This window comes from Leptonychotes weddellii, chromosome 3 (genome assembly GCF_054177405.1).
Source record: "Leptonychotes weddellii isolate Sample4059 chromosome 3, ASM5417740v2, whole genome shotgun sequence".
Classification (NCBI taxonomy): domain Eukaryota; kingdom Metazoa; phylum Chordata; class Mammalia; order Carnivora; family Phocidae; genus Leptonychotes; species Leptonychotes weddellii.
The window spans coordinates 107,443,442-107,469,209 of record NC_138371.1 but is presented as its reverse complement, the minus strand read 5'-3'; the positions used below and the strand labels follow the sequence as shown (position 1 = coordinate 107,469,209).

Genomic DNA, 25,768 nt, shown 5'->3' with positions numbered 1-25,768 from the left:
CAAATCATACATTATATGTTAAAAAAAGAAGATAGTAGGAAGGGAAAAATCAAGGGGGGGAATCGGGGGGGGAGGGGGAGATGAACCATGAGAGACGATGGACTCTGAGAAACAAACTGAGGGTTCTAGAGGGGAGGGGGGTGGGGGGATTGGTTAGCCTTGTGATGAGTATTAAATAGGGCATGTATTGAATGGAGCACTGGGTGTTATACACAAACAATGAATCATGGAACACTACATCAAAAACTAATGATGTCATGTATGGTGATTGACATAATAAAATAAAAAAAAATAAAAATCTGTGGCTTCTGTGAATTGATTCCTCAGTTATCTTCATCTAGGTATAGAGTCCAGATTTCCAAAAAGAGATAAGGGTGCACTGGGCATTGAGTGGCTTATGTTAGAATCATCCTATCAGTATGTTAGCATCTTCTATGTAACAGTATAGCCAAGGTTGTCTGCAAGTTCCCAACTGCATTTTCAAGGCAAGTAATAGTAATCTTGAATTTTTCATTGTCTTTGTAATTACTTGAGGCCTTTTTCCTGTGAGTAAAGATAATTTAGTACACCACTTTTTTTGTTTTTGTTTTGTTTTATAATATGGTAAATAGAGGTGTGAAATATCTGTAAGTCAAGGGGGACTGTGAAATCTTTGAAATTTATACTTTAGTGTAAGTGCCATGTAGCTCAAAAGAAGTATTTCAGTAGTATGTACAGTCTTTTAAAATCCAAGTCACATGTACATTTGAATTATTTCATATTTTTTATTAAGTTCAATTAGATAACATATAGTACATCTTTAGTTTTTGATGTAGTGTTCAATGATTCATTAGTTGCGTATAACACCCAGCGCTCATTACATCACATACCCTACTTAATACTCATCACCCAGTTATCCCATCCCCCAACCACCTCCCCTCCAGCAACCCTCAGTTTGTTTCCTATAGTTAAGAGTCTCATGGTTTTTCTCTCTCTGATGACTTCCCATTCAGTTTTCCCTCCCTTCCCCTATGATCCTCTGCGCTAATCCTTATATTCCACATATGAGTGAAACCATTTGATTGTCTTTCTCTGACATATTTCACTGAATTATTTCACATTTTTACTTAATTTTCACTTAAGTATCTTCCTGGGATTGTACCAAGATTTTTAAATCATTCTGGATCAGAATATTTTATAAGCAGGAAGTAGATTAGTAAAGGAAACATACATTGAGGCTAAAAACAAAATAGAGTTGAAAGAACTGCCCCTAAAAGCCCAGTGGCTTTCGAGGTAGCATTTTACAGCAACTTTAACAAATGAACTTGGTTGTGCTGTGAGTATATAGCAGTTCATTCAAAAATGCCACCTCAGATAAATAATTCAACATTACTTTGGCTGTGTGGGGTCTTTTCCAGTAGTATACAAATTTTAAGATTGTTTGTTCTAGACCTGTGAAAAAATGGTGATATTTTGATAGGGATTCCATTTAATGTGTAAATTGCTTTGTAGTATAGACATTTGAACAATATTTGTTTTCCAATCCATGAGCATAGAATGTTTTTTCCGTTTCTTTGTGTCATTTTCAAGTTCTTTCATAAGTGTTCTATAGTTTTCAGAGTACAGATCTTTTTACCACTTTGGTTAGCTTTACTCCTGGGTATCTTATGGTTTTTGGTGCAATTGTAAATGGGATCAATTCCTTGATTTCTCTTTCTGCTGTTTCGCTATTGGTGTATAGAAATGCAACAGATTTCTGTACATTGATTTTATATTCTATGACTTTCCTGAATTCATGTATCAGTTCTAGCAATTTGTCGGTGGAGTGTTTCAGGTTTTCCACATAGAGTATAACGTTGTTTGCAAATAGTGAAAGTTTGACTTCTTCCTTGCCAATTTTAATGCCTTTTATTTATTTCTGTTATATGATTGCTGAGGCTAGGACTCCCAGTACTAGGTTAAATAACAATGGTGAGAGTGGACATCCATGTCTTGTTCCTGACTGTAGAGGAAAAGCTCTCAGTTTTTCCCCATTGAGGATGATATCAGCTGTGGTTCTCTCATACATGGCCTTTATGATGTTAAAGTATGTTCCATCTATCCCTACTTTGTTGAGGGTTTTTATCAAGAATGGCTGCTGTATTTTGTCAAATGCTTTTTCTGAATCTCTTGAGAGGATCATATAATTCTTATCCTTTCTTTTATTAATGTGGTGTATCATATTGATTGATTTGTGAATATTGAACCAGCCCTGAAGCCCAGGAATAAATCCCACTTGATTGTGGCAAATAATTCCTTTAATACACTGTTGAATTCAATTTGCTAGTAACTTGTTGAGAATCATTGTATCCATGTTCATTAGGGATATTGGCCTGTAATTCTCCTTTTTCGTGGAGTCTTTATCTGGTTTTTAAATCAAGGTAACACTCGTCTCATAAAATGAGTTTGGAAATTTTCCTTCCATTTCTATTTTTTGGAACAGTTTCAGAAGAATAGGTATTAACTCTTCTTTAGATGTCTGGAAGAATTCCCCTGGGGAGCCATCTGGCCCTGGACTCTTGTTTGTTGGGAGATTTTTGATTACTGATTCAATTTCTTTGCTGGTTATAGGTCTCTTCAAATTTTCTATTTCCTCCTGTTTCTGTTTTGGTAGTTTATATGTTTCTAGGAATTTATCTATTTCTTCCAGATTGCCTAATTTGTTGGCATATAATTATTCATAATATTCTTTTATAATTGTTTGTATTTCTCTGGTGTTGGTTGTGATCTCTCCTCTTTCATTTGTGATTTTATTTATTTGGGTCCTTTCTCTTCTCTTTTTGATAAGTCTGGGTAGGAGTTTATCAATTTTATTAATTCTTTCAAAGAACCAGCTCTTAGATTCATTGATCTGTTTTCCTGGTTTTTTTTTGTTTTGTTTTGTTTCTATATCATTTATTTCTGCTCTAATATTTATTATTTTCCTTCTTCTGTTGGCTTTAGGCTTTATTTGCTGTTCCTTTTCTAGTTCCTTTAGGTGTAAGGTTAGGTTGTATATTTGAGATTTTTCTTGCTTCTTGTGGTAGGCCTGTATTGCTAAGTACTTCCCTCTTATGGTCACCTTTGCTGCATCCCAAAGGTGCTGGACTATGTTTTCATTTTCATTTGCCTCCATGTATTTTTTTCTTATTTCTTCTTTACTGTCTTAGTTAACCCATTCATTATTTAGTAGGATGTTCTTTAATCTCCATGTATTAGTGGTCTTTCTAATTTTTTTCTTGTGGTTGACTTCAAGTTTCATAGTGTTGTGGTGTGAAAATATACATGGTATGATCTCAATCTTTTTGTACTTGTTGAGGCCTGATTTGTGACCCAGTATGTGATCTATTCTGGGGAATGTTCCATGTGCACTCAAAAAGAATGTGTATTTGACTGCTTTGGGATAAAATGTTCTGAACATATCTTTTAAGTCCATCTGGTCTAGTGTGTCATTCAAAGCCATTGTTTCCTTCTTGATTTTCTGCTTAGATGATCTGTCCATTGCTGTAAGTGGGGTGTTAAAGTCCCCTACTATTACTGTATTATTATCAATGAGTTTCTTTATGTTTGTTATTGATTTTATATTTGGGTGTTCCCAAGTTGGGGGCATAGATATTTACAATTGTTAGATCTTCTTTTTGGATACACCCCTTTATTATGATTTATTATGATATAGTGCCCTTCTTCATCTCTTATTACAGTCTTTGGTTTAAAATCTAGTTTGTCTGATATAAGTATGGCTACATTGGCTTTCTTTTGATATCCATTAACATGATAGATGTTTCTCCATCCCCTCACTTTCTATCTGGAGGTGTCTTTAGGTCTAAAATGATTCTTTTGGGCCTCCTGGGTGGCTCAGTTGGTTAAATGTCTGCCTTCGGCTTGGGTCATGATCCCAGGGTCCTGGGATCGAGCCCTGTGTTGGGCTCCCTGCTCAGTGGGAGCCTGCTTCTCCCCCTCTCTTTCTCCCTCCCCCACCCCCCAGCTCATGTTCTCTCTCACTCACTCTGCACTCTCAAATAAATAAATAGAATCTTTTAAAAAATAAAATAAAATGATTCTCTTGCTGGCAGCATATAGAGGGGTCTTGGTTTTTTTTATTTCTTTTGACATGATGACCTTATGTCTTTTGATTGGAGCATTTAGTCCATTTACATTTAGAGTAATTATTGATAGATAGGAATTTAGTGCCATTATATTACCTATAAAGTAATTGTTTCTGGAGATTTTCTCTGTTCCTTTCTAGTCTTTGTTGCTTTTGGTCTTTCTTTCCCACTCAAAGAGTCCCCTTTAATATTTCTTGCAGGGCTGGTTTAGTGGTCACAAACTCTTAGTTTTTGTTTGTCCAGGAAACTCTCTCTCTCCTTCTGTTGTGAATGACAGCCTTGCTGGATGAAGTATTCTTGGCTGCATATTTTTCCCCTTCAGCACATTGAATAGATCATGTCACTCTCTTCTGGCCTGCCAGATTTCTTTTTTTTTTTTTTTTTAAAGATTTTATTTATTTATTTGAAAGAGAGAGAATGAGAGAGAGCACATGAGATGGGGGAGGGTCAGAGGGAGAAGCAGACTCCCTGCCGAGCAGGGAGCCCAACGCGGGACTCGATCCTGGGACTCCAGGATCATGACCTGAGCCGAAGGCAGTCGCTTAACCAACTGAGCCACCCAGGCGCCCCAGGCCTGCCAGATTTCTATGGAGAGATCTGCTGCTAACCTGATTTGTCTTCCCTTGTAGTTTAGAGATCTCTTTTCCCTTGCTGCTTTCAGGATTCTTTCCTTATCTCTGTGTTTTGCAAATTTTACTATGATATGTCTTGGTGTTGGCTGGCTTTTGTTGATTTTGATGGGAATTTTCTGTCTCTCCTCGGCTTGGATGTCTGCTTCTTTCCCCAGATTAGGGAAGTTTTTAGCTATAATTTACTCAAATAAACCTTCTGCCCCTTTTCACTCTCTTCTTCTGAGACTCCTATGGCATGATTATTAGTACACACTATGGAGTCACTGACTTCCTTAAGTCTACATTCATGATCAAATATTTTTCTTTCCATCTTCTTTTCAGCTTCATTATCTTCCATAATTTTATCTTCTCTATCACTTATTCTATCCTCTGCTTCTTGTGGTCATTACATCCAGTTGGTTTTGCATCTTGGTTATAGCATTTTTCATTTCGGCCTGATTAGTTTTTAGGTGTTTTACCTCTGCAGTAAGGATCTCTCTGGTTTCTTCTATGCTTCTCTCAAGCCCAGCTAGTATCCTTATGATTGTTGTTTTAAATTCTGGTTCAGGCATATTACTTATATCTGTTTTGATTAGCTCCCTGTCTGTAACCTCTTCTTGTTCTTTCTTTTGGGATTAATTCCTCCATCTTGGCATTTTTGTCTATGTCTCTTTCTTTGTGTGTTAGGAAAGCCTGTGCTTGGCTTTATTTCCCCTAGAGTTAAAGCTTTGCAGCATTCTCTGATCAGTTGACCTGGTGCATGGGGGTGGGGGGGTGGGGGTGGGGTTGCTGGCTGATCCCTGCCTTCACCTCGTCTGTGTCCAAGCCATCTGTCTGCCTGGTGTTGCAGTGCTCCTGTGTTTTATCTCAGGCATGCAAATGGGTTTCAAAACTCCAAATTTTGGGGACCAGGCACAGTGTGGACCTCACTGATCCTCTGGGGGAGGCTCTTGCCAGGCTGTGGTTGGTGCTGGTAAAGCAGCCCCACTACCAAGTAGGGGCTTGGGTTTTATGATGAAGCATAGCAAAAAGCCAGCATCCAGTTAGCTGCCCTCAGCAGGTGTCTCTACTCATATGCTAATGAATAGGACAGCTCAATGATGCCTGCTGGCTCTTTTGTCCCTGAGAAGCAGTGTTACCTCTCCCAAATGCACTCCAAGAAGGGGAACTGTCTCTCCCAGCATGATCCAGGGGGTCCTCAGAGCACAATATATGCTCCTGGGCCTCTGCCCTCCTTCTCCACAATAACACTGCTATGCCCACCAGGCTCAAACCTGGCGATGGCACAGACTTCTAAAACTTCAGATTTTCAGCTCTACTGCTTATAAAAACTTGTGATAATTAGCCCAATTTTCGCCATCAATGGTTTTGGGGAAGTGTTTTTCTTGTGTAATCCCCGGTGCACTGCTCTCTCTCTGTGATAGGGCTCCCTCCCCTCTACAGCACCTATGATTCTTTTCCCCCCCAAGTCACATCACCACACCTCCTACCTTCCACAATGTGGCCACTTTTCTCCCTCTAGTTGTGCAGATCGACTTTCTGGGTGTTCAGAATGATTTGATAATTATCTAGCTGTATTCAAGGGACAAGACAAACATAAGGTCCTCCTACTACTCCACCATCTTAACTCCTCCCTGATAGCTTCCTGTTTTTAGGGAGCAACTTAGAAAATTCTTAAATTGAAGCATACCACTTAGATAAATGTGTTTTTCTTCAGGTGCATGTTAGAATCTAGGCTTATTAATTCTTTTATAATGCAATTTTGAAGTGTGTGGTATCACATTTTTTTTTACTTTTTTTGTTCTAAAATTTGACTACTGACTTCTCTAATAATTTCTGCCAATCACCCAATCTTCTTTCTTCTCATAATTTTCTGTCTCAGCCAGCCTAAAATTTATAAACCAAGTCTTACTATCATCTTAAACTTTTTTGCACTTTTTTATTGTACTTACCTGGGGGTAAAAGCAGTCATGATTAACCATAAGTCCATGAGCTGTCCTCTGTGCCACTTCTTAGCACCTGCCAAATCCCTACCAAGGCCATCGATGGTATGCTCCAGTCCATCTCCCTCACCTCTCTCAGACCATGCTCACTATGCCTCCCCTCACTACAGGGCTCTCCCATAGGGGGCTTCTTCTGTCCAGAATGTTCTCCAACACCTCCCTTTACTTACTTCCTTCTCCTTTACCCCAGCTCAAACTCCACTTTCCTAGAGGAGCTTTCACTAAGACCCTTAACAAGCTTCTACCTCTGCCTCATACTGTAATGGTGCCATGTAGGGACCCTTCCATCATACCTATTTCCTTCTCACATGGCTCATTCATTTACTTGTCTGTTGTCTGTCTCTATATATGTTGGAAGTTTTATGAAAGTAGAGATAATGTCTGTGTCTTTGACACCTAATTGTGTCTCAAAAAAATTTAAGGAATACATGAGTGGATGAATGATGAGTGTCTGAATATAGATAGTGATAGAGACCCCAATGAAAATAAGTTGCCACAGAAATGGAGAGCATCTGTCTGGGTTGTTTTGCATGTTTCAAGTCAAATATGCACACCTGATATATGAAGCTCTGACACATCCCCTCTGCCATTATAACTGCTATAAATGGCACAGTTAGTCCTAGATCTCTCTGACTAAAGTGAGGATTGGAGGTAGCACACAGCTGAATATTTAAGAATCAAGATTGTTGAACAGTGACCATGGTAGAAAAAGTCATAGAGAATCATGTCAGTCCTATGAATCTTTAACTGTCTAGCTGCACTCATGCAGATTGACTCTTTCAGGGTCAGGGCCCTCTGTGGCTTAGACACTCAGATCTACAGACTTGCATGGAAGTCTGTGTTTGGGGTGGATGGCTACTAATGGGCACTACCCAGCTCTGTACAGTATCCCCTCTGGTAATGCTTCATAGCTACTAGGAAAATAGAGTCTGGTTTCACATGGAGACTGGGCCTGCTGCACTGCATCCCATCATATGGCCTATAGGTAAGGGATGTCCAGAGTTATCCAAGAGGGGAGAAATTGTTGCTTAGAGTGTGTAATGCTCATGTGTTATGCTCTATCTTTCCCACATAATACAGGATTATAAATACCTACAACAGAACATTACTAGAAGAGATTCGGGAGATGGAAAGTAGCAGAGCTCAAGGACTTTATCCTCCTACAATGTTTAAAAGGAGGTGAGGCTGTTCCCTTTATCCTGACTTTTGTTAAAAAGCTGTTCTCATTTTTTTTTTTTAAGATTGATTTATTTATTCCAGAGAAAGAGAGAGCGAGCAAGTGGGGAAGGGGCAGAGGGACAGACTCCCCAAGCACACCCCCTCCACCCACTGCCTCTGAGTGTAGAGCCTGATGCTGGGCTCCATCCCATGACCCATGAGATCATGACCTGAGCTGAAACCAAGAGTCAGATGCTTAACCGACTGAGCCCCCCAGGTGCTCCTCTTCTCCTTGTTCTTTCCACCTTTCCCTCCCAGGTACTTCCATACTTTCCATGATTTCCCCAAGCTTATTAGGCACCTGTCAAACAGGCGTCTTGAACTTCATATCCCCAACAGCACAGGCCCCTATTCTGCCACACCAGCTTCCCCTAAGGTCCTCCTTTCAGTGGATGGCAACTTCATTCTTCCAGTTTCTCAGGCCAAAAATCTTGAGGTCACTCTCACATCCTCTTTCTGCTATCCCACACCCATCGTGTCAGAAAATCCTATTGTTCCTACCTCAAAGTAAAACTGAGAATTAGATCATTACTAACAATCTGTACCGTCTTGCCCTGGTCCAGCCCCTATCATCTTTCTTCTGGATTATTTCAGTAGCCTCTTAACAGGTATCTCTGCTTCTGGCCCTTCCCATAGCAATCAGAGGGAGGACCCTTTGGCAGTGTAAATCAGACCACATCACTCCCTGCTCTACACCTTCCCATTACCTCCCCTTTCACTCAGAGAAAGATAAGACCCTTTCAGTGGCTTATAGTGCCCTACACACTGTCCCTTCATACACACACACACACACACACACACACACCCAGTTTGAGATATCTCCTTATTGTTTACCAATTTTTTTAAAATGACTCATTTTGGAAAATCATGTTTCCATTTCACCTCACATGTTTTTAAAAAAATTGTCCTTTTCACAACCTTCCTTGCTATTATTTTAACAGATGGTGCATCAAGTTTGTATATCCTAATTTTATATTAACTTCTGGTGGTTGGTGGACAGACACCCAGATATCTGTGTTGGGCCAGAGAATCTGCTAATTTCTGCCACTTTCCCCTGCAGATTCTTGCAAAAAGGTTTAGATATGCAGGGTCTGTGTCCTCCCCACTAGATGAAGCTATGGCTACTGGAGGTCAGGGGAGTGCACTGCAGGAGAAAAGGACCAGGGCTTCTTCTAGAATTGCTCCCTTTCTCCCACTGCCTTGGAAGAAGACAACAAATTACATTGTTTACTTTCACAGTTGCTGCCTTGTTCCTACTGGTCCTGATCTGATGGCCTTGAGAGAAGAACAGGCCAAATGCTAGAAATTAATGTGTGTTAATATTTTTAATCTCTATACCCAAACTATCTCCAGGGAGAGGTCAGCTCCAATTGTCTGCCATAACCTGGGTATTCTTCTGAGTGAAAGAGCCATGCTCCTTCTCAGTAACAACAGACTTCTATTTCAGACACTTATATGAAGCCTGGTATGTCCTGAGGTTTTAAGTGGGCTTTCTCTGGATCTGGACTATTTATACAGGAATTATAAGGCAAAGAATCAGTCTTTAACTATATTGAATGCCTGCTATATTTGGAGTACTTTGTTAACTATGAAGGAAAGGGTCAAAAGCAACTGATGGTGTGACCTGGGTAAAGAGGCCGAAAGGTGTTTTTTTTTAATTTAAATTGGAAGCATGGGCAAATCTAAAGTAAATGAATGGAGTGATTAATTATCACCTCCATATTTGGCACCTATTGAGTACTCAGCACTGACAGTATCAAGTGTTGGTAAGGATGAAGAGCAACTATAACTCTTGAACAATCAGTCTGGGCAATTGGCCATTTCTAATCAGTTTAAAGAAATGCTTATCCCCATGACCCAACAATTCCATTTCTAGGTATTTACCCAAGAGACTTTAAAATATGTGTCCACACATCCAGGTACATAATGCTAAAAGATTCCCAAGTCAGGTACAACCCAAAGAAGACTTCAACAAGATACATTATAATGAAACTGTCAAAAATCAAAGACAAAGAATCTTGAAAGCAAAAAAAAAAAAGCTAATCACAAGGGAACTCTATGAACAGATTTCTCAGAACAAACCCTGTAGGCCAAGAATGGGTAGGATGCTATATTAAAAATGCTAAAGGAAAAACAACCACCAACCAAGAACACTGTATCCAGCAAAGCTGGAATTGAAAGTTTTCCAGACAAACAAAAGCTAAAGAAGTTCATCACCACTGACCTGCCCTTACAAGAAATGTTAAAGGGACTTCTTTAAACTGAAATGAAAGGACGCTAATCAGTAATAGAAAAACATGAAAGTATAAATTTCATTGGTAAAGGTAAATATATAGTAAAATTCAGAATAATCTAATATTGTAAAGGTGATGGATAAATCACTTATAAAGCTAATATGAAGCTTAAAAGACAAAAGTAGTAAAAATAACTATAGTTGCAATCATTTGTTAATAGATACACAAGATAAAAAATATAAATTGTGACATCAAAAACAGAGTTGTGAGGAGGGTAAAAATTCCGACCTTTAGAATGCATTTGAACTTTAGTTGTTATCAACTTAAAATAGACTTAAAATATAAATAATTTTATGTAAGTTTCATGGTAACCACAGAGCAAAAACCTATAGTAAATACACACAAAAAATAATAAATAAAGAGAAAGGAATCTAAACATACCACTACGGAAAATCATCAAATCAAAAAGAGAACAAGAAATGAAGGAACAAAGCAATTACTAAACAGCCAGGAAACAACGAACAAAATGGCAATAAGTATACACAGGCATATCTTGTTTTATTGTGCTTTTCCTTATGGTACTTCACAGATACTTCTTTCTTTTTTTCCCTTTTCTTTTCTTTCCACAAATTGAAGGTTTGTGGCATACCTTGTCCACAAATCTGTTGGTGCCATTTTTCCAACAGCATTTGCTCACTTCATGTCTCTGTCACATTTTGGTAATTTGCACAATATTGCAAACTTCTTCATTATTATTTTTTATGGTGATCTGTGAACAGTGATTGTGACATGCTGAAAGTTCAGGTGATGGCAGGCATACATTAACAATAAATTTTTAATTAAGGTATGTACATTGTTCTTTTTAGGCATAATGCAATAGTACACTTAAGAGACTACAGTATAGTGGAAACATAACTTTTATATGCACTGGGAAGGCAAAAAATCCACTTGACTCGATTTATTGCAATATTAGCTATATTGTGATAGTCTGAAACCAAGCCTGCAGTATTACTGAGGTATGCCTATGCTGATGAGTAATTTCTTTAAATGTGAATAGACTAAATTATCCAATTAAAAGACACAGAGTGGATAAATGGATTAAAAAACAAAACCCATCTATATGTTGCCTACGGGAGACTCACTTCAGATGTAAGGACATGCAGATAATGAAGGTGAAGGAATGGAAAATGATATTCCATGCAAATGGAAACCAAAAGAAATCTAGGGTAGCTATACTTATATCAGACAAAGTAGACTTTAAAATAAAAACGAGAGAAAGAAAGGCATTACATAATGATAAAGGGGTCAGTCCAATAAGAGGATATGACATTTGTAAATATTTATGCAACCAACATAAGAGCACTACACGTATAAAGCAAATACTAACAGACCCAAAAGGAGAAATAAACAGCAATATAATAACAGTAAGGGACTTTAATACCCTACTTTCATCAATGGATAGATCTTCTAGACAGAAAATCAATAAGGAATATTAAGCCTCATTAAACAATTGGCTTAACAGATACACGCAGAACATTCCATCCCAAAGCAAGAGAATATACATTCTTCTCAAGAGCACATGGAACAATCTCCAAGATCAATCATACATTAAGCCCCAAAACGAGTCTTCGTAAATTTAAGAAGATTGAAATCATATCAAGCATCTTTTCTAACCACAATGGTATGAAACTGGAAATCAATTACCAGAAGAAAACTGGAAAATTCACAGTATGTGGAGATTAAACAACATACTACCGAACAACCAGTGGATCAAAAAAGAAACTGAAAAAGAAATAAAAATACATCTGGAGACAATGAACATGGAAGGGCAACATAGGGTGCAGCAAAAGCAGCTCTATGGAGGGTCGTTCATTACAATAAATACCAACATTAAGATACAAAAGACATCTCAAATAAAAACCCTAATGTTACACTTTAAGGAACTATGAAAAGAAGAACTAAGCCTCAAGTTAGCAGAAGGAAGGAAATAACTAAGATCAGAGCAGAAATAAATGAAATAGAGACGAAAACACATAGAAAATGTCAATTAACAGCTGTGTTTTTCAAAAAATAGACAAAGACAAACTTTTGGTTAGACTCATGAAGAAGAAAAGAGGACTCAAATCAGAAACGAAAGAGGAGACATTAGAGCTGATACCACAGACATACAAAGGATCATAAAGCCTACTACAGAACCACAGCAATCCTGAAGAAGAAAGCTGGAGGCATCACACTTTCTGATTTCAAACTCTACGACAAAGCTCTTCTATTACATTTTACTATAAAGCTAATATATATTGCTGTAGCAATCAAAACTGTATGGTACTGGTATAAAAAACAGATCTGGGAGATTGATACATAGGTCAATAGCTTTGTTAAAATTCATCACACTGTACTTTTAAGATCTATGCATTTTATCACATGCAAAATGAACCTCGATAATAAGAAACCAAACCAAAAATATAAACACAATATCAATTGTACAAAAAGAAAGTTCACATAACAAAGGGCTAGCCTCCCAAAAAGATAAATTGTTTTCAGAAATCAGCAAGACCAAACACCCAAGCAATAGAAAAATAGGCAAAGTATAAACGCACAGTTCATAGAAAAGGAAATACTAAAGATTCTTAAACATATGAAAATACTCTCAACTTTACTCATAGTAAGAAATGAAAATGCTAAGCACACAGGTGGGATATTTTTAATCTATCATTGTTGGCCACCCTTGGTTGGTGAAAATATGGGAAAGGAAACAATTATGGTAGTTAATTCGGCAATATCTATCAGAAATACAACTGCCTATGGCCTTTGACTCAGTAATTCCATTTCTGGGAATGTACCACCCCCTCTCATCCCCCAAGTACTCACATATGTCCCAGTGTTAGGGACTGCAGCAGTATTTGGAACAGCCAACGTTTAGGAACAACCTTACCTGTGTGGTACATTCACACACTACAGTACTCTCTAGCTGTGAAAAGCAGTCGGGAAGCTCTCTGTGTACTGAGTTGCAAATGATTCCAGGATGTATTAACAGAAAAAATCAGATGTTGAACCCTTTGTACAATATGCAACCTTTAGTGCAAAAGGGCAGGAATAATAATATGTGAGCACTTTTTCTTATAAAGCACCTCTGCAAAATTAGCTAAGAAACCACTATGAGTGATTACCGGTAAAGAACAGAGGTGAGGAACAAGGAAGATGGGAAAAGGAAGTAGAATGTTTATTCTCCACATTTACATATTTTCTCTTTAAAATTTTAACCATATAAATGCTTTATCTGTGAAAAATTTAACAGAGACAGACAGAAAGAGAGGAAGAGGGAGAGAGGAAGAGGGAGAGAGGGAGAAAAAAGGAGGGAATGCAAATAAGTAAATGGATTCTGGAAAGCCCAGAGCCAAATGTTCTTCAGCTCCTGCATATACAAGCAAAAGTAAAATCCTAATCTGAGTCTTTCAACCACTTTGGAAAATTTCAATTTTTTTTTATGATTAACTTTTTTAAATTCTGGTTCAGAACATTATCAATGGGTCACTTTCATTCTAGAGAGCAATTGAGAGAGGGAAGTCAGTAGTCAGTTATTCCCAAGGCCACGCCCATTGTGTAATAACCTTTGAGCCGCACCAACTCAGGAACGGCTCCTTCAGGCAGTCCTTAGAAAACTTCCTCTGAGCCACCAAAAGGGAAGCCTTCCCACAGGAGGGCATGGTATAGAGGTACAGTTGTGGTTGTTGAAAGCAACTGCAGTTTGTCACACCAGCTGTGAGCCCCTCAGATCTCTGGAAATACCAGGATACATGGCAAATCCCAAAACAGCAAAAGGCTCCTATAGCCTGGTGACATCTTAGAAGTGAGAAAACAGAGGTTAGGCTGCATGGGTTTTTGTTTTGTTTTAACCCTATTTTTCAGGCTTATAGAGAGAAAAAAAGAAGAAACAACCATAGACTTCCCTAATTATGCTGCTATGTTTACCCACAATGGCCCCACACTCTTTGAAATTTAGAAAGTATTGAACTTGGGGCGTCCAGTGTGGTCCCCTTGGGGTTTAGAGAAGGTGTCTCTTGTGCTTAGAGCTGACCCTTCCTGATACACACTATTCAGGGTCTTGAACCAGGAAATTGAGACAAAGATTTTTAAAATACACACCATAAAATCTCTAAGGTGCTCTGGGAGGCCAGAGGACTGACAGGACATGCATTGTTCCATTCAACTACTGGGGAGGGACAGTTAGGAGAGCTGTATATAAGAAATGTTCACAAGCAAAACCCCTATTTTAGAAGAAGCACCTTGTTGAGTGTCTGGATAATATCAATTTTATTTTAAATATATGAACAGTCCCTAAAACATGAAGAAGACTTTTTTCTTTTACCTTGCAACTTTTTTTCCCCCCAATAAATTTCTTTGAAATCTGTTCCAATGAACTAAAGTGAGGCTATGATTGATTTATTCACAGGGTAGAGGCAACAAAACTCAGAATGTCCGTAGCCAGCACACTGCACAAGATTGTCTTCCCAAATGAATCTTTTGATCAAAGCATCCCACGTAAGTAACATGCTATAAAGTAGGCCACAAGCTGAGACTCCACCTACTGACATGAAGGATGAGTAATTGAATGTTAGGTGCTTCTTGAGGAGATTAGGCCAAGTGAGATGAGCCAGACACAAAAAGACAAGGACTCTATGATTCCACTGATATGAGGTACTTAGAGTAGTCAAATTCATAGCAACAGAAAGGAGAATGGGGGGTTCCAGGGGATGGGGGTAGGGGGTGGTGGGAGAATGGGGACTTGGTGTTTAATGGGTATGGAGTTTCAGTTTGGGAAGATGGAAAGAGGTCTGCAGATGGATGCTGGTGATGGTTCCACAGCACTGTGAATGTACTTAATGTCCCTGAATTGTACACTTAAACACCATTAAGTGGTAAATTTTATGTTACATGTATTTTACCACAATTTTTTTAAAAGGAAACTACCTCTGGTATTTTATATATTTTTTTAAAAGGTGAGGTAGTTCTCATAGGGCAGGAAGGTTCACCTGGATCCATCAAATTAATGTTCTTGACCTAAAGCAAGTGCAGTTTCAAAGAACGCAATTCCTGGTCAACCATTCCTGAATGATAACCTCCTTAAATCTAACATCCTCACGTTTTCAAGATCCTCTTACAGACTCCCAACATGCCATTTAAGATGGAAAAATGTTATTTGGCTCCAAATAATTTTTACCCTTAGAAAACTTATGTACCCTTTTTGGGGGTATGATGTTAACATAGCCCACGCTGGACATGAAAACCTTTAAAAGTTATTTCATTTTCCTGTCCTTTAATAAGAAGTGCATCCGAGAAGTGCCTAGATAAAAGATTTAGATCCTATGTGACTCATGTCTGATAATGTGAGTGATTACTATCCTGAGAAGGGAAACGAGCCAAACATAAAGGTAGTACAAACAAAGGAACGTGGGATATTTGCATGGAATGAGAGCTAACTGTCCCTCTTTTCTGACCAAGGTGCTCACCGAAAGTTGTAGGATTTTAAAATTCTAGATTCTTTTATTGTCCTTTTTCATATCTCTGAGATTTACATGTCTCTTTCTCCTTTGCACACACACACAGTTACTTCTTCCTGTCCTGTGCCCAGCACTTTGCTTTTCCCCCTCTCCCTAGATATATTTAAGCAGAAGCAGCGGAAAGGTAACCAAAGGTAAAAAATGAACCAGGACAAGAAAATAAAAAGTACAACAGATGTCTTAAGGATTTGGGTTAACATCTCTCCGATTTTCTTTCCCAAATGATGACCTTGATTTCTACATCTCAGAGAAAAATGGGCCAAAAATGAACTTCCAGGCGCTCTCTCCACCACCTCACCTGTCAGCTACTTCCACCCACACAGTCTGTCTTCCCACTTGTTTCCACAGACTGGCTTTCACGCCAGTGCGTGGCCACTGACTCCATTTGCTCTTGTGCACCCGAGAATCTCATTCCCGTCATTCTTTCCTTTGTCTCCTAGGTCACCACTTTTTCACTCTCCTCTACTAGATCATTCTCACCAGCACACAAAAGTAGAACTTTCTCTGGACCGCACATTACCCATTAGAATGTGCTTCATGTCATTGAACTCCTTTGCAGCAACAGTTCTTGGTCGAATGGTCTGTATCCATTTTCTCCAAATCCCCTTCTCGCATTCTCCCTTAAACTCACTCCATCAAGCCTTCACTCCTACCACCTAACTGGCATTTCTCCAGTCAAGGCCACCAATGATGTCCAAAACTGAGCCCCTGGTCTCCTCTCCCACCAAGCCTGCTCTACCTGCAGCCTTCACTTGAAGACAACTGCATGCTTTCAATTGCTCAAGCCAAAATTCTTATAGTCCTTCTAATTCCTCTAACATATTAGATGGCTCTGCCATCACATTATATTCAAAGACTGACCACTTCTCACTCATACCCCTGTTGGCACCCTGCTTTGGACCACCATCACCACCACCTGTCTGAATTTCTGTAACAATCTCTTAACAAGTCTCCTGCTTCTACCCTTGACTCTTGTACAGCAGCCAGAGTGATGCATTTAAGATCATGTCAGCACAAGCATATCAATTTTCTGCTCAAAATCCTTCAACGGCTATCTATCACATTCAAAATAAAAGCCTTACAGTGGCCAAAAAGGACTTATCCGGACCCTGTTACTTTCCTGATGTCATCTAATCTTCTTCCTCCTTCATTCCACTCCAACCTCTATGCTCTTCTTATATCAGGAATGCTCCTGCCCCAGGGCCTTTGCACTGGCTGACACTTCAGCCTAGAAAGCAAATCTTTCATATATCTGTGCTGCTCACTCTCTCATTTCCTTCAAGTCTTTGCCCAAAAATTACCTTCTCAATGAACCCTACCTTGACCACTCTATAGCTACACAACCCCACCCCTGATTTCATTTTTTTGTTGTTGTTCATAGCTCTTTAGTATACTCTTGGGTACTATGATTAACTCTTTGTTATGTGCTTATTATCTTCATATGCTTACATAATTCATCTTTATTGCTAGAATGTAAGCTCTGTGAGAACAAGGATTTTTGCTTTGCTAATTTATTCCAAGAACACATGTACATAGTGGACACTCAGTACAAACCTTACGGAATAAACTAATTGACTAATGAAGTGTCCAAGCAGAATTATGTATATTAACTAATAGCCATTTCTTCTTCCATCTGTCCAATGTCAACTATTGGAAATGGACAAAATGGAACCAATATTTATTGAGCACATACTGTGATCTTGGCCACTGTTAAACACTGGGTCTTTATTGCACTAAATATCTGAAGCCACCATGTGGAGACAGTTATTAAATACTTGTTGAACAACAAATTAACTGAATGAATCCTCATTTTGCAGGGAAGGAAACGGTTCAGCAAATTTCGTCACTTGCCTTAGATTATATAATTAGAAACAGGTGGAAGACAGACTGAAACTTCAGTCTGTCACATTCCGAAGTGCCACATAGTACAGCTCCATGGGAATTTAGTTGACACACGGAAATCTGATGGGCAACTGCATCCCAGCTTTGCCTCTTGACTTGCTATGCGACTCTAGGCATGTCACTTACCATCTCTGAGCTGCACTCTCTCTACCTTTTTGGTACTTCATGCTATTGGGGTCACTGTAGATAATACGGAGTGTTAAAGGACATATGTATCTGGATTCAAATAGAGGGATAAGTGCTTTATGCAGGGATCACATGTTCCTGAAACCACTACCAAACACTTCACAATATATGAGGATATGAATGACTTTAAAATATCATTGAATATATATGAGAAATAGAAAAGTATATTTCAGCTACTTTAAAAATATTTTTTAAATATTGTATAGGAAGAAATTATTTTCATGACTCACTTTTTAAAACGTTAAAATAGAGAATACTATTGGAGGGTTAGAAATCGTATAGGATTACAAGAGATTCTAAGGTGTGTTCTCTATGACATTATCTTTTGTTGCTGGAGGTGAAGTGCCTCAGCCAGTTTGGAGGTTTTGGGGTCCTGTAGGTTTTTCTGCATTTCACCACAATATTAACTTGAATTTGTAAAGTGCTCTGAGCTCCTCAAATAAGAAATAGACAGGGAGGTTCTCTGTTAATTGCAACTAACAACTCTTTCTTGAGCCAGAAAATTCTGACTTTAAGATGTTATCAGACTCCCAAATTTATAATGAAGTGAACTAAATGAGACAATTATGCCAAAATAATGAGAAATGACATGGTTGATTCTGAAATCTGCTAAACGTTTTACCAGGTTGAAGAAAAAAAATGACTTGGAAATTCCTTCATCCTTCACCTCTACCCTCCTCCCCCTTACCTCCCTTGCCTCTGTCCCCCATCCTCCCGGATTCTGGCTGCAGCTGAGCATTTAGTAAGCAGATGCACTGGGAAACCAGCCTGGGGAAGTTCAGGAGTTGGGTCCATGGACAGCTTTCCCCAGGCCCCATCATTACTTTGTGGCTGTCAGGACTTCCTGAAAGATGAATGAAAGTGGGAAAGGCTAAGAACTGGAAGCTTCCTCTGAGCTCCCCATTTGGATGCAAATGGCAGCTAAATGTTCATCAGGCAGAAACTGGTGACCTGATGGTGTATCTTTGTCAGGCTGAGGGGTGTAGGCTGGACGGGTGGAGGGTCATGGTCCCGGGTTGTCCCTCTTCAGCTCTCACTCCTCCCTGAGAACACTGCAGATAGGAAAACCAGCCTAGATTTCCAAAAGATACCATTTATCTCTGAGTAGCAGCAGATCCTGGTTTCCTGTGGCCAGATCTTTATACAATTTGGGGGACCTTTTTAGGAAAATTTGGTTTAAATGCAAATATTTAGATGAGTAAAAAAAAAATTACAAAAAATTACTAATATACAAAAGAAAATTCTAAAACATTACCCACCCTTGAATGGGGGTAATGTGGCTGAAACTTCATCAGCTCACAAAAGATCTTCTCTGTGTACATGTCTTGTAAGAAATAAGGAGAAATATTTTTTCAGGCCATATCTGAAATATTGTTTTCAGACCTGCCTGCTCCCTGGAAGTTAAGGCAAGAATTAAAAACAGGGGGGAAAAAAAAGGTTTTATGTCTCCATTTGAGTGGGGAAGAGACAATTTAAAATGCTAACACATCTTCCATTTAAAAAGAAGGTGGGGGGCAGTAAATAAAGAGGGCAGGGATAAGTTTTATTTGTTTACTTACGGCCCTCCTGGTTTTTATGATTAGAACATTTAATATAAAAATGAAGGGACAGCTGTTTTTCCACCTTTGGTTGGTTGTGTGGCTGACAGGAAGTGGGCCCACTCTCTAAAAGAGGCGGTCTCTGAATGCTCAGAAATCCTGCCTCTGGGTTTTCCTGCCACACCTGCAGGTCCTGTCCTGCAGTATTATGTTCTTCATAGCCACTCAGAGCATCCATGGATACACATGGGAAACACTTGGGTGGTTCTAAAAAATGCCAAAGTTTCACCTTGAGATTGTGATCAAGTTCCTCTGAGTGGGAAGGAAAGAGATTGAAGGACATCCCGAGGGGTTGGAAGCTATTGATACCAGCATCTACCCACATGTTGTGGTTCAATTGGCCTAAACAGTGGTTCTTTATGCCTTGTATTTAGGCCAACAGCAGGCGCATCAGCTGAGAAGTTATTAGAAATGTCAGTTCTCGATCCCCTATGGCAGACTTACTAAGCCAGAAATTCTGGAGGTGGGGCCAGTGGTCGCCAAGTGAATTCTGATGCACACTGAAGTGAGAGAACCACTGGTCCAGGGTTGGTACCGGATCCTGGGATTTTACCAGCTTCCAGGTGATGCTACTGAGAAGTCTGAGACCACCTGTCTTTCCTTCCACACAGAAGCATTGCAGTAAATCCAATATAATCAGTATATACCACATAGATAGAAGTTACTTTTCTTCTTTCAGTTGTGGCCCCAGAAATGGGTATGTTTAAAGGGCTCCCCTAAGTGGTTCTTTAATACAGCCAAACCTGCAAGGTGCTCCATTACCATTCTCTCAACATACCTCTCCACTTTCCCTACCTCTGTCACTGGCCTGGCTGATGTGGCCAATGCGTCTCAGTTGGGTAGGAATCTAGCTTTCAGTCAGCAGAATGCTCCCTGTACATTAGTGCTCCTAACAGATTCCCCTGTGCTTTATTTACTCTTTCAGATGGGTACGCATTTTCTCAAGTAGAACAAGCTGTGATTACTCAGGAAGAACTAGTCCGTTCTTATAACACTACTAAAAGCAAAAGCAATAAGATAAGTATGGACTCTTCTGACTCCAGATAGGAGTGAGGTTTGGACCACGACATCCTGTGTTCTCATGTCCTTCCCCAAGACTGCAGAACATACCAACACCCCCGAACACTCATTTTCTTGTGGCTCTGGGCAGTTTGTTATTTATGTATCAATTGAGTCACAATCTTTGGATATAAATAATGGGGGAAGCCTATTTTCTTTTTCTTAATTGGTCTTTAATGTTTTACCTAACCTGTTTACTTTTCTGTTGTTTTGAGATAATTTATCAGTTCAGTCTAAAGTATAAAATTAACATTTTGTTTCACCAAAATTTAAGCTTTGGTACAAGTTGTTTTGGGAGAAAAGGTAAAGAAGGTCATGATGCCTAACAAGCCTGTCTTAGTTGAAAAAGAGTCACACAGAAACTTTGTATTTTGAAAACTCACATATTAAGGCAGGCATATAAAGGCAGCATATAAAATATTTTTCTAAGTAGGCTCTCCTGTCACTTTGAATCATACCTTATTTGTAGGATATTTGCACAGTATTCTTGATTTTTTAATGAATTCACATAATAGGTGTAATATACTATAATCTCAGGTTTCAAAATCAGTGTGCAAAAATCAACATATCTTATTTTCTGTACATTGATCTAATCTCCATTCTGACTCCCCCACGCATTAGAACTTAGTGGGAAATTCAGCCACAGTCATTCTTGGGACTGTGCTTCAGGCTTGTACTAACTTCCCTGGGTTTCACACAATGCATAGCATTGGGGCACCCTCTGTTCTTCTGTCATCTTCCCACACAGGTCACCACTAAAACAAATGGTTTATTTTGGTCACTTTATGACGCTTCTGTACCAGGTAGGAGAAACTGGAACCTCTAGGGAGGTTGGAAATCCCCATGCCTATTAATGATTCTAGGTCACTAATTCTGATATGTGGGAGGGTTTTTCCCCATACATCCAAAGAATTCTCAGACACCAGCTGGGTGCCCTACAATTCAACTCAATTCTGACACTATCTACCTGAAGATAACATCAGACCCCACAGGTTAAGGACTCAGTCCCACAAGACTGCCTCCCATCCCCACATACACACTTCAGATGCCAATCCTAGGCCCAGATTATCACCTGTGCTTCTGACCAACTGGTTATAAGTCAAAGGTTCCCATGACACCCTCCTTGGATTCAATTAGCTCAAGCAGCTCACAGAACTCCGGAAACCCATTTACTCATTAAATTACCAATTTATTACAAAGGATATTAAATAATATGAAAGAATATGATTCAACAGCCAGATGAAGAGATACACAGGGCAAGGTCCCAAACAAAGCAGCTTCTGTCCCAGTGGAGTTTGGGCCCAGCATGGTAACACATGGAAACATTCTGGTTCACCAACACAGCTTTCTAAAACCCTTCCTTTTAGTTGTTTATGGAGGCTTCATTACATAGGCATGACTGACAAAATCTTTGGCCGTTGGTGATTGATTCAACTCCACTCCTTCACCCTCCCCAGAAAGGGGTGGGTGGGACTCAAAGTGCCAACCCTCTATTTATTGGTGGTTCCCTTGGTAACCAGGTCCCATCCTAAGTTTTTTTTCCAAAAGTTACCTCATTAACATAAATCCAGTTGGGGTAGAAAGGGACTTAATAGGAATCAAAATATAGCATTTCACCTTTATGTGTCTGAAGCATTTTCAGGAATTGAAGACAAGAAACCAAATATTATAACAAAAGATGTTCTCATTGCTCTTATCACCCAGGGAATTCCAAGGGTTTTTGTTGCTGTGAGCCTGGAACCATGGACAAAAACCAAATATATATGAGAAGTATTTTGGTCATTCAGATGACCTTCTTGACCAAATATATATTTCTTATAAATCACAATATTGTACCTGTGGTCCAACATTGCCAGGAAAGCCATTCCTCTCCTGGAACACATCATCATCCCAGTGCACACTGAGGGGATGAGGAGATAGTTTTTGAATTCTTTCTGTAGTCTGAAGTCCCCTTTCTTAGACCCATTCTACTTAGTTTTTAAAAGCAAAAGTAAGAATTCTTGAAGACGGAATCCTCTATTTTCTGTCCTTTTTTTTAAAAAAGATTTTATTTATTTATTTGACAGAGAGAGACACAGTGAGAGAGGGAACATAAGCAGGGGGAGTGGGAGAGGGAGAGGGAGAAGCAGGCTTCCCATGAAGCAGGGAGCCTGATGCAGGGCTTGATCCCAGGGCCCTGGGATCATGACCTGAGCCGAAGGCAGACGCTTAATGACTGAGCCACCCAGGCACCCCTATTTTCTGTCCTATCCAAATGACTCCTGAGGAAATAACCCCAAAAGCCTGATAACTATTGGAATGGAGATAAAGCAACAAGAAAAACATGGGGGAAGAAAAACCTAATCAATTAAGATACAAATGTAATGATCCAAAGGGGCACATGCACCCCAAAGTTTATAGCAGCAATGTCCACAATAGCCAAATTATGGAAAGAGTTGAAATCTCCACTGAAAGATGAATGGATAAAGAAGATACGGTATATATATATACACACAATGGAATATTACTCAGCCATCAGAAAGGATGAATACTTATCATTTATATCAATGTGGATAGAACTGGAGGGTATTATGCTGAGCAAAATAAGTCAAGCATGGGGTGCCTGGGTGGCTCAGTTGGTTAAGCGACTGCCTTCGGCTCAGGTCATGATCCTGGAGTCCCGGGATCGAGTCCCGCATCGGGCTCCCTGCTCGGCGGGGAGTCTGCTTCTCCCTCTGACCCTCCTCTCTCATGCTCTCTGTCTCTCATTCTCTCTCAAATAAATAAAATCTTTAAAAAAAAATAAGCAGAGAAAGACAATTATCATATGGTGTCATTAATAGGTGGAATGTAAGAAACAGTGCAGAGGATCATAGGGGAAGGGAGGGAAAACTGAATGGGAAGTCATCAGAGAGGGATACAAGCCATGAGAGACTCTTAGCTATAGGATACAAACTGAGGGCTGCTGGAGGGGAAGTGGGTGGAGGGTGGGGTGGGCATTAGGAGGGCACGTGATGTTATGAGCACTGGGTGTTATATGCAACTGATCAATTATTGAACACTACATCTGAAACTAATGATGTACTATGTTGGTTAATTTAATTTAAATAATTAAAAAAAAGAATGTAAGCCTAAAAAAAAATCCCAAAAATGTATCCATGAATGGAAAAACAAAATGTGGTATGTCCACACAATGGATTATCTGACCATAACAAGTAATTAAATACTGATATATGCACAACATGGATGAACCTTAAAAACTATGCTAAGTAAAAAAAAAAAGCCAGTCATTAAAGGCCACATATGATATGATTTCATTGGGGAAGTTCATAAGCAAAACTATAGATATATAAAGGAGATTAGTAGTTGCTCAGGGTTGGTGGGAAGATGATGGGGAAAGGGTTAATATGTAAAGGGTACAGGGCTTCTTTTTGAGGTGATGAACATACTCTAAATTTGACTGTAGTAATAGCTGCACATATTTGTGAATATATTTAAAAAAAACATTGAGTCATGTACTTTAAATGCATGAATTGGTGACTTAAATCTCAATAAAGCTATTTTCAAAAATTATCCAGGTGAATTCTACCTCTAATCATAATGTACTAGTCTTGCCCTCCTGCTTAAAACTATTAGAAAACTGGAAATATATATGAAAAAAATATTTTCAGATATTGGACAAAGGGCAGCATAGGAATATAATCCCTAAGAGAAAAGAATTAAAGTAAGTCATACTATTTCCCAGGCTTTCTTCCTAGAGGCACTTTCCAGGCCATGGTGCAGAAAAGTAGTACCCAAGCAAAGCAGTCTTCTCAGTGAACTGGGGAGACCAAGCTAAAAGTTTGGGGAGGCTGAGGCAGCTGATATTTGCTGGGTATAGTACTATTGAGAAAGGAGCTGTACAAAGAGTTCTAGACATTTATTTAGGGATATTCTAGAGTAAATAGCTAGATGCTAACCTACATATATGTGGAATGAAACTCAATGAAGTTGGGCAAAGACAAGTACCAGAGATATGTAAGCTGGACAATTCACAGAACTTTCACAGGATACAATATTTAACCAAATAGGGTGAAAAGGGTTTGATGAATACTTGAGATATTCCACAGAGACCCCAAAAGACCCATACCTTAATAGTGTGGCTAAGCTAGCACTGTAGCAAGAACTACCCTAGACTCATGATCTTATTTTAACAAAGCTTATTTTAGCAAAGCTTGAAAAGAAGCATCCAAAGCATCAAAGGGATCCATAGTTAATTTAGCTGCCTGTAAGAAAAAAACAAGCCGGGCGCCTGGGTGGCTCAGTTGGTTGAGCGACTGCCTTCGGCTCGGGCATGATCCCAGGGTCCTGGGATCGAGTCCCGCATCGGGCTCCCTGCTCTGTGGGGAGCCTGCTTCTCCCTCTCCCACTCCCCCTGCTTGTGTTCCCTCTCTCGCTGTGTCTCTCTCTGTCAAATAAATAAATAAAATCTTAAAAAAAAAAAAAGAAAAAAACAGAAAAAAACAAGCCCTCTAACAGAAGAAAACAAATCCAGGCACTTCAGTGTAATAATAACAATGTCCAACATCTAGTAAAAAAATAAATAGATATTCAAAGCAGCAAAACTGAATCCATAAGCAAAATAAAAGTCAATGGAACAACCCAGAACTGACAGAGATGATGGAATTAACAGACAAGAACTTTAAAAACTTTAAAACAACTATTACAAATATGTTTAATGAGTTAAGGACAACATGAACACATTGAAGAAAAAAATGAAAACCATAAAGAAAGAAATGAAACTCTAGACCTGAAAAAACTATGCTAAATGAAAATTTTATTGAATAAGTTTAGCATATTGGACACTGCAGAATAAAAAATAAAAACTTGAACATAGCAGTAGAAACAATCCAAACTGAAACACAAAGAAAAAGGCTGAACAAAAACTGAAAAGAGCATCAATTACCTGTGAGACAATATCAAGCAGTTTTATATGCATTCTTTCGAGCTGCAGATAGAGTAATAGAAAAAAAATCACTGAAGAAACAAAGGCAGAATATTTTCCAAGAATGGTCTGAGAAGCATAGCCAACCCATAGCAGGCTAACCACACACACACACACAGCATAATCAATTTGCTGAAAATCAAGGATCAGGAAACAAATCTTAAAATTAGCCAGAAGGTAAACACATACACACACACAAACACAGTAAGGTTAAGAAAAAGCAAATTGAAAATGACCACTAATTTCTCAGAAAAGCCAAAAGGAAATTTGTTGAAAAAAAAAAAAAATATTGCCAACCTGAAGTCTATAGCTAATGAAAATATCCTCCAAGAT

The 25,768-nt window shown here is 39.0% G+C and overlaps 1 protein-coding gene across 1 annotated transcript in view; it reads left to right on the top strand.

The window, feature by feature from the left end:
• The window catches only part of LOC102749696 (phospholipid-transporting ATPase IB-like), a 125,390-nt gene extending 116,944 nt beyond the window's left edge, over positions 1 to 8,446 (top strand). The window contains exons 24-25 of the mRNA XM_081815495.1: positions 7,798 to 7,896; positions 8,194 to 8,446. Coding sequence (XP_081671621.1) covers positions 7,798 to 7,896; positions 8,194 to 8,446 — 352 coding nt within the window. The remainder of the gene's footprint in view (positions 1 to 7,797; positions 7,897 to 8,193) is intronic.
• Positions 8,447 to 25,768: the final 17,322 nt, after the last annotated feature.